At 46.3% G+C, this 10,089-nt stretch overlaps 1 protein-coding gene across 1 annotated transcript in view; it reads right to left on the bottom strand.

Moving 5' to 3' along the window:
• Nucleotides 1-4,123: 4,123 nt before the first annotated feature.
• CLSTN2 (calsyntenin 2) overlaps nt 4,124-10,089 on the bottom strand; it is a 645,554-nt gene continuing 639,588 nt past the window's right edge. Inside the window, exon 17 of the mRNA XM_021666625.2 lies at nt 4,124-8,776. Coding sequence (XP_021522300.2) covers nt 8,576-8,776 — 201 coding nt within the window. The 3' untranslated portion in view covers nt 4,124-8,575. The remainder of the gene's footprint in view (nt 8,777-10,089) is intronic.

Below are 10,089 nucleotides of genomic sequence, written 5' to 3'. Positions count from 1 at the left end.
AATGCACTTTTGCCTACAGGGATGGATGAGCACATTATATGCACATCCGTTACCCATAGGCAAGGCCCTCTCACAGAGGCCTTATGAATCCTTCTGAAGGGCAGATGCTGCCTCCGCATCCCTTTGCCTGCTGTTTCTGCAGAGGTGCTAGAGTCTTCAGCTGAGACCTGTGGGTTGATTGTTTCTGCACACAGACAAACTGTGGGCTCATTTCTCTGGTGGCTTCTTCTGCTGGGGAAAAAGACCCAATGTATGTCCCATTTCTGTTCTGAAATGCGCAGTAAAAAGGGTCCAGGTAACAGAGATGCATTTTCATTTCAAGATAAAAGCAAACAGTCACTAAAGCTAACACGTTTCTGTTGTCTGTGATTAATACACACTGTCTGCATTTTGGCTCTTCTCAAATCTGTTGCCCTCTTTTCATTAGTCTACTGGGAATTGAGCTTCACATTGATGAATCTCCTCTGCAGTAAATCTGATACAAGGAACTGGAGAGCAGTACAGGGCTGGGTCATTCACAAATTAGCGCTTTTTCTCAGTCGGGATGCTGCCCCTGACCTAGAGAGTGGAGCAAGCAGGCCTCACCCAGGCACATCTACCCCTGCTCCTGTTTTCTCCCATGCGCATCCTCTGTTCACTGCACTTCCATCCTTTGTCGATCTGATCTTACAAAGGTCCTTGATTCGCAAACCAAGAAGGAAAATGGAGGAGGCTTTCTTCATTGGGGCATCTTAATTTTTCAGACCCAGTCCCTTCAGTGAGGTCAGTTGATCTCTGGGATTCAATTCAGTTCAACATTCGTGGCACACACGGTCTTGGGCCAGGTGCAGTGCTAGGCCCCCGTGGTGCCGCAATAGCTAAGTTGGTAGTCTGTTTGCCTGGAGGAGGTGGCCGTATTAGCAGAGGCAGCAAGAGTTGGGAATCCATACTAATCTTGCACAGTCATGTTTTCCAAGGTCCTGGTCAGGCACTGCATCATTCAACTGCATGTTCTCATCGGGGCGGGGTCCTGCCTCTGGGAAGGTGTTGCCTCAATGATTGAGAAGTACCAGCTCCTTTCTTCTCCCCAGAAACAGGGGTGTCTTGGGGCCATTCAGGAGGACTCTGGAAAGACTGCTGATGCTGAGTAGGAGAGTCTGGGTTCTTCAGAACTCAACAGATGGTGTTAGTTTTCCTAGGCCACGTGTCTAGCCACTTCCTAGACTGTTCCTCCTCTGTCCTTCCACCCCAAAGCCCAGGGACCTAGCCCTCTGACTCCCCATCTCAAAACCCCTCCTATGAGGAGACTTCACCTCATAGGAGGAGTCAGTTAGGTGCAAATGACAAAGTACCAGTGAGTTCCTTTCAAAGGTCTGTGGACCTGCACAGAGTTTAAGCTGTAAATCAGTAGTTGCTGAGCCTCAGGGGAAAGGGGAATTGGTGAATCCTGGCAGCCTTGCAGACCTTAGAAATTAAAGGGCTCAGACAGATTCTAATTGTAGATGAGGCTATAGGTTTGTTTTTGGATTTTTGTTTTCTACTTTTAGTAACATCCAGAATGAGTTACTGCCATTCCGAGGAAGGCCATCCATTCCCCAAGCAATTCAGTGTTTGAATTGTGACGCTGCATGCCCCAGTCTCATTACAAACGGAGCAGTGCTGCGGCAACCTGGCAGTGTCCTTAAATGACCCCTTCCACTTTCCGCTGGGCCCTGGGTGGCTCCACCAGCATACGGGCTGTGTAGGAAGCAGTTCTTTTAGTGACCAGGGTCACTGCTGCAGTTTCAGTGCTTCTTCACAAAACATGGCCCTTGAAGAGGCTGCTGATCTTACAGAAACTTGGCAGGTGGCCTTCCTAGGGATGAGTGACCTCATGACACCCTCTCCTGGGTAGTGTCTCTCTCTAGGATAGAAGGGGCAGACAGGAACTGTCTCATGCCCGAGGGGAGGTGAGGGATGGGGACTAGGACAAAGGTTTCTTGAAACTGCTGCTGCAGCGAGTATAAAGTGGAGCCAGAAGGCCCAGGGTGGGGGTATGGGGTGGTCTGCTTTAGCACCCTGACTACACTAGTAATTGATTTCACCTTATTAGCTAATAGTTAGTTCCTTGCAGTGCCAGCTCAAGACATCTCCTCATCCTCTGCATCAGTGATTCTCAAACTTTAGTGCGTATCAGAAAGCTCATTAACTCACAGACTGCCTGCCTCCAGAGCTGTTCATTCAGTAGCTCTGGGGTGGAGCCCAAGAATATGCATTTCTCACATGTTCTCAGGTGACACAGCTGGCCCAGGGAACCTCTTCTCCTCTGCACCAAGAGTAAGTCCTCAACAGGTCTCGTGGAGGTGGGCCTCCTTAGATCTTCAGCTCTGATGTTGGGCCTCAGGAGGGCTCCCTTGCATCAGTCTGGCTTGTGCCTTTTGAGACTTGGCTCTTGCTGGCCCCTCTACCTGCATCACCCTTCCTAAATTTCCAGGCCCACCTGGCTGCTTTTTATACTTAAGGACTTCCTCTGGCTTATTTTCTCAGAATCTCAGCTGTCAGCCCTGTTATTTCTGCCCAGTGGGCAGGGTGACTGGCTTTCATCTGTAAGTGAACTGAGTCAGCCTTGATTAGAATTGAGGAACATTCAGGGAAACATTGCCCACTTCCCAGTAGAACTCCTCAGTCTCCCTCAGTGATACATGTCAGGGCCCCCGGAATAACACCTGCCATCTGACTTAGGGTGGGTAGCTGCCAAAGCGAGTTACCCTGCCTCCCTAACACCAAACTTTTGTCCCCAAGTGCTGACTGCTTGTGCACAGCCTCCACCACCACAAAGGGACATCCCAACAGCTCACACAGCCAAGAGCTTCTCGTGGTCAGGGAAACGTGCCTTGTTCATCCTCCCTTCCCCTGTTGCTGGCACAGGGCCTGGCCCATCACAGGTGGCCAGTGTAGGTCTGCTGAATTCCACTGAATGTAGCTGCAAACACAGACTTCCATCTGTTAACCGCCTGCACACAGGGAAAGTCTGATTGCTTTCCGGGGTGCTGCTGGAGGTAACTTCTCTTGTCTCCTTTTGTCTCCCTGGGATGGAGTGAAGCCTGGCTCCTAATCCACAGCCCCTGTAAAGTCAACTCTCCTTTTCCAGATGGCACTGAAAGGGAAACTAGAGCATGATCTACGGAGCAGGTACAAAATACATTTATAAAGTAAAGGAAATAAAGACAGGAAGTGAGGGTGCTGGAGTAGACCTCAGAACTTTCATTGCTGATTTCCTTTGCCTGCAGCTGGACAATGGAAAGTGGTTATGTGGAAATTAAATTGTGCCAAGGGCTTTCGCTTGTCAGCCTCAGTGAATGTCTGATATAGATACAGAATCCCGTTCCATTCATAGCCTGCCAGAGTACGTTGCAGAAGGCTTTGGGGATCCCCCAGAGGCCTAAACATTGTCTTATCTAAAAATCATCTACTTTTCACTAGCAAATTCTTTCAAAGAATTAAACCCACTTTCCTACTTTTTTATAAAAACTCTTTGGCTAATTTAAATGGGGGAATGATTAACAAAGTCCTCTTTTTTTTTTCTTCTTGCTGATACTGAGTCATAGAACCAAGAAGATTGCTAATTTTGAAGTGTGCCAGGTCAAGCTTTCTACTGCTGCTGCTGCTATTGATTCAAACAGTCACAAGTCTTTAGGATCATTTTTAGAGCAATGGCAAGAGCAGGGCTGAAATGACAATCCGTCTGAGATAATGAACACTCCTGCTCAGCGATCATTATGGGCTGAGCTGTGCTGGGAAGGCACTGAGCCTGGGGACCTAACACTTGCCTCCATGGAGTTAGCACTCAGTAACTAGGCAGCCACCTCGATTCAAGGCTTTCAACTCTTGTGGAATAGCTGTCTGAGTTTGTCAATTCAGCAAATAGCAAGTGTTTTGTTTGTTTTTTGTTTTGTTTTTCCCCTGGAACATGGGCTTTTAAAACAGCTTAATTAAGAACTATGACATTTTCCTGTTGTTCAGTTTGGAGGCAGAGACTACTGGGTAGCTGGTGAGAGGACGAACAGCAGTTTACCTTCTCCTCAGAAGTGGAAGGCTGCCTTCCATGCGTGTATGGGAGGGGTTGGCAAACTACGGCCTTGGGCCAAATCTAGCTGGCTGCTAATTTTTGTATGACCTGTGGGCTGAGAAAGGTTTTTATATTTTTAAATTATTAAAAATATGAATCAAAAGGGTAAAAAAAGACATGAAAATTATATAAATTCAAATTGCCTGCCTTTTTAGTGTTTTTAAGTAGTTGTATTGGAACCTAAAGTTTTATTGAAACATTCGTTTGTGTGTATTGTCTGTGGCTGTTTTCATGCTATAATAGCAGAGCTGAGTACAGTCACCCCTCAGTATCTGTGGGTGATTTGTTCCAGAACTCCCCTTGGATACCAAAATCCACAGATGCTCAATTCCTTGATATAGAATGCAAAGTATTTGCATATACATATGCATATCTTCCTGTGTTATTCAAATCATCTCTAGGTTACTTATAATTCCTAATACAATGTAAATGCTATGTAAACGCTGTTATACTGTATTGTTCAAGGACTAATAATGAAAAAAAGTCTATAAATGTTCAGGTCAGTTGTAACTATCCATTTTTTCCCAAATACTTTGATTCAAGGTTGCTTGAATCCATGGATTTGGGAACCGCAGATACGGAGGGCCAACTATACTTGTGACAGATACCATATGGCTCACAAAGACCCAAATATTTACTATTTGACTCTTTACAGATAAAGTTTGGTGACACTTGACATATAGGAATGGGGGACATTGCTTTCCACTACCCCCAGCCCTCTTCCTGGATTGTCCATGTGTACAGGGTATGGCCCTTATTAAATGCAGAGATGTTGGTCTAAATCCTGCTTGATAGGATGATTGAATAAATTCAAGAAAGTGGTAATGAGGGATGGGTGTGGAGGCTCATGCCTATAATCCCAGCATTTTGGGAAGCCGAGGAGGGTGGATCACCTGAGGTTAGGAGTTTGAGACCAGCCTGGGCAACATGGTGAAAACCTGTTTCTACTAAGAATACAAAAATTAGCAGGGCATGGTGGTGGGTGCCTGTAATCCCAGCTACTTGGGAGGCTGAGGCAAGAGAATCACTTAAACCGGGAGGCAGAGGTTGCAGTGAGCCGAGATTGCACCACCATACTCCAGCCTGGGCAACAGAGCAGCAAGACTCCGAGTCAAAAAAACCAACCAACCAACAAACAAAAGAAAGTGGTAATGAAAAGAGATTTCACTGAAATCACATTCTTGGTATTTAGATGAATTTGGGCCTTGGCTAGGCCTACAGCATTTGATCAAATGTACAATGATAAATATTTAGTACTTTTTAAGGCAGGCCACCAACTAGCTGATTGCTTTGCTCCACTGAAGCAACTCATTCTGCACTGAGATTTAACAACTTCAATCTTCTCCTCCATGTCATCTAAATCACCTGATAGTTTTAGCCTATTTTCAAGCTCAGGAAGGCAGAATCTGGTTGTCCACTTGGCAAGACAAGCTATGAACTGGGCTGTGGCCAAACCAGTCAGCAGTTCTTCCTAGACATGAGCCTGCATCCGCCTGACTGCAAAATATCTGAGTGAGAGGTCACAGGGTGTCTAGGCCTTCAAGGGTTTTGGTTCCTGGATGCCAGCATAGGGAGGCTGGAAAATGCCAGATTGATTAATGACACTTTTGTCTTGGGATCACAATATCTGGGGAGGGCAAGCCACATTACCCTGCTTACCTGGATACTTCTCCCATCTTGTTCTCACCCATGGTGAGGAGGAGGGTGTTGAAAATATGACCAATGCCTGCTGACCCCGCAGATTCATTCAAGTGCCTGATCTTTGGAGCTGACATGCAGAGAATGACCTCTCACAGCCAGAGTTGAGGGAAACGACTCTGATTGTTTTTGTCACTACTGTTTCTCTGTAAATAAGTCCACTAACCAAATGCTTCCTCAAATTACTCATCTTTCCTGCCCTCGCCACGGGCCACTTTTACCTGCTACCCACCTCGCCCCACCAAAAAAAAAAAAATCAAAACATACAAAGATTTCCCCTAACAGCGCTCTCAACTATGAATAAGGCAGACACCCAGAGGGCATGAGGAACACTTTCCCTACCCACCCAGACTGAAAAGACCGAGCAAAGTTCTCACAAACACTAGACTTAAACATTTAAAATCAAAATCGAATTCCAAAGGAATATCTAAACATATGAAGTGCTCTTTTTGCTGCCACGATTTTGGGAGAATTCAGCAGCTCCTAAATGCCCAAATAAAGATTTTTTTTTTTTTTTTAATTTAAGTGGGACTGTGAAAATTAATCAGTCCTACAGCTTTTCCCCTTGTGGATGTGCAGACACAGTCTAATAGAAAAGGGCTATTTGGTTGGGAGAATTCATAGGAGAAATGTCTATTTCCATCCAGTGAATATAAAACCCCAACTTCTTCCAGTGTTTTTCCCTAAGAAGGGAAAAATAAGAGCACTGGTTAAGTGTGTGACCATGTCTTTGTTCTCCTGTGACTTCTCCTCTCCCTTTCTTTTTCTCTTCATTTGTCTCTTGTGTAGTTTCTAGGTCTGCTTATTTCCCCTCTGCAAATATAAAGCCCTCTGTTGGGGAGGAGCTTATCCCATTCAGCTTTTCTTTTTCTCATAGCTGTTGGTAGAATGCTTAGCACATAGTAGGTATGCAGCAGTGTCTGCTAGGTGCATACCTATAAGCAGAATCCTGGACCAGGAGTGGAAGGTGGGGAGTCTGGTCTTGTCTATACTTTTGAATGACTCTGAGCAAAACATTGAATCGCCAAGCTTCGGTTTACTCGTCACAAAACTGTATCTAACAACAGATGTCTCAGTTACTTCACAGGATTGTTGTGAGGTCCAAAGGAAGGAAAAGATGCAAAAAACATTTTAGGAGGTGGGAAAAGCTGCACCAGATCGTTCTCATGAATCAAAAAGTTGAAAAGGCCTGCCATGGGCCCTCACTGGGTGGAGGTCAGACTAGAGGACATTGGCAGTAGTCTCCTTCTTAAGCTGTTTTGATGACACAAGGAAGAGGCTGAGATTCTGAACTTGTTTTTGAACATGAATGCCACTTAACTTGGGACCAGCTCTGTGCCCGTGCCAAACCAATTGGTATGAGCTTGGGGAGGTGTGGGAAGATGGGGACAGATCATACACACTGATGACAAAGAGGAACCTGAGACGTTTGAAACAAACATGTTCTCAGAGCTTCGTGGAAATTCTATCACGGCCCTAATTCTTGCCTGCTATTCTCTTGGCCACAAAAGATCACGGACCAGTTACTATAGAAACAATTCTCTTCACAGGGTGTGCATGTTAGGATGGAGATGAAAAAGATTTCCTTATCAAAAAAAGAAAGAAATTAGGTTTTCAGATACATTTGCCCTCTATCCAAAGTGTTCCTCTGTTTATGAGTAGAAGAAAGAGGAAGCTGCTTGATTGCAAATATGCTTCTAATTCCTTGCAGTTCAATTTCAAACTTTCATCTTAGACTCAGTGGAGCTTGTGTGTTTTGAATACATCCAGAGAGCGTGTATTTTCTCAAGAGGGAAAATAGTGTAAAACAGAAGATAAGGGACAATAAGGCTGAGTGGTGAGAGCCTTGCCAACCTCAGGGTCCCTTCTGTCCTGGGGGAGCCCAGCCACCCCCACCCTGCCCACCAGGAAGCCTACCTGTGATCTCATCAGCATTTCCTTCTGTTTCATGGCTCTAGGGTTGTGGTAATTGTCACCTGGAGCAGTGCCTGTGTGGAATGCCTCCCAGGCCCTGTGGTTCTATGTGGTGAGTGTCCCTGGCAGGGCAGCTGCATGGTTGCGGCAAGTGCCCAGGCAGCGAGGCTCAGATAGCTCTCATGGGGGATCAGGCCCTCCTTGTGGCCGAGGACCTATTCTTGGTTTAGGACTTTTCCTATAAGCTTATGTGGCCTCTCAGAAAGAAGCAAAGGGAAAGGTTCTCCAAGCCGAGGAACTAGAGAAACAGAGACAGAGAGAGAGAGAGAGAGAGAATGTGTGTACCTTCCCCTGTAAACTTAGTTCTGCCTCTACAAGAACTTTCCTTTAAACTGCAAAGCACTAAGACCTTAGGTGTGTGAAGTTCAACCACCCTCCCTATATAAAGCAACCTGGAGCAAGCATAGGAGGACCTGCTGGTCTGTGTGGAGGAGACGCACAGTGAGTTGGAACCCCAGGGCCTTGGGGACTCTGAGCCTGGGGAGATGAGTGACACAAAGGTGGACCTCTTTCTTGCAGAAAAAAGCAAAGGCAGACTCTGCAGACAGGTAGACAGGATGCTGGGGAGCTTAGGGCAGAAGTGGGGTCTAAGGGACAAAGTCTACCCTGAAGTCCCCACTGATGGCCATGCTGGGCTTCTTGGAACTTCCCTAGGGGACACAGGGAGTGCCCAAGGCTTAAAGGGTGGGCTCCAGGAAGATGGAGAAGGCCTTCCCAGACACGTCACAGACATCAGAGGTGAGGTATGATAGACGTGGGCATACACTGGGTCAGGGTTTACAAAAGGGACACGTGGGCCAGGCAGACCCCTGGACACTAGTAGGGGAGGGTGGAGTCATCCCACTCCAGCTGGGCTTGCCTGGCTCCACTCTGCCCATGTCTGCCTCTGCCCGTCCCTTCCTCCTCTTCCTCCTCTTCGCTGTCATCGGAGCCACTGCTGGAGCTCATGTCTTCCTCTGCTTCTTCTTCCTCTTCTCCCTCAGTCTCATCTTCCCCGTGCCCTGGTCCTGCATGTTTCTAAGGAGAGAAAGGAAATGCTCATCAGGGGCTGAGCAAAGGCCACTTTGGAGCTTATGTTTCTCCATCGATTAAGGAAACATTTAGGGCCCCTGGGAATTTCTTCTCTTAGTGCTAAACTCCTCAGCCTGCAGACAGACTTCCTGGAAGGGAAGTCTTCTGGTAAAAAGGAAGCTAGAAGATTCAAGGCAAAAGCCTGAAATAGCAGCAAATTCCAAGGCATGAACTCAAGGTAGACTATTGTGTATAAATGATAGGCTGGACATTTAAGCCAATCCTATCTATCATTTACTGAACGTTTCAGGCATTTCAGGAGCCTATTTAAATAGAGTTGTCCAAGCCTTAAGTGTCTGCTTCTCAATTTGCTTCCCAGTGAGAGAAAAGAGAGCTTGTGTCTCTTTTCCAACTGTGCATGCAGTGTCCCTGGGAGCAGAAGGTCTTCTAAGCAAAGACTCAGGTATGCGTCCCCTCAAAAATACTCCTTCAGAAAGGACAAATGTCATGGTCATCACTTTCCATGCTTGCTGCTCACCCTCTGACTTGTGTCCTCAGGCTGTATCCCTCTTTCCAGTCCAATTCCCCCCACCCCCATCCAACTTTTGGATGATTCCAGCAAAATTTTATTTCTGAACATTGCTGTCCTGAAGGCTTTTCCTACTCAAGCTCATTGACTTTTGACATCACAAGGTTGGCCTTGTTAGGCACAGTCTTGCCTTGTCCTCGGACTGCTCCAGATATAGTGGTCTTGTTTTCCACGCTCAAAGCTCAGCTCTTTGAGGATGGAGGTGCTGGAGTCTCTATGGCACTGAGCTCAGCACTGTACCTACAGTACATGCTTGGAGAAACTGAGCCACATTAGCACACTGGCTTTGAAATTGGAGTGTCAGGCCAACTGAAGTGGAAACTGGGGACCAGGCTGGGGTGATCATCTTCCCCTGCCTTTTCTAAGTGTGTGTCTACCATCACCCAGGACCCATGGGCAAAGGGTGTGATGTAGAGGACTTCCCTTGACACTCATGGATAAATTCTGGGTGCTGTTGGCTAACTGGAAAGATAGGGACTTTAGAATCAAACAACCTTGAATTTGACTATTGGCTGTGTTAATTTGAGTGTGTTACTTCTCCTTTCTTAGTTGGTTTCCACCTTGGCAAATGAAGATGATGACTTCTATTTTATAGGTTGTCGGAAGATTAAATGAGGTGGTATATGTAGAACATCCTATACAGTATCTGGCATAATGGGAGCTCAATAAATGGCAGGCATTGCTGCTTTATTTTTGTTTTAATCTGTTCTGAGTCTTTGAGTGAACTCTG

Source organism: Aotus nancymaae, unplaced genomic scaffold (genome assembly GCF_030222135.1).
Source record: "Aotus nancymaae isolate 86718 unplaced genomic scaffold, 86718_ANA_hifiasm-v0.15.2.pri h1tg000019l, whole genome shotgun sequence".
NCBI classification, from domain to species: domain Eukaryota; kingdom Metazoa; phylum Chordata; class Mammalia; order Primates; family Aotidae; genus Aotus; species Aotus nancymaae.
Note: the sequence above shows the minus strand (reverse complement) of the source record. Positions and strands in the feature narration are given on the sequence as shown.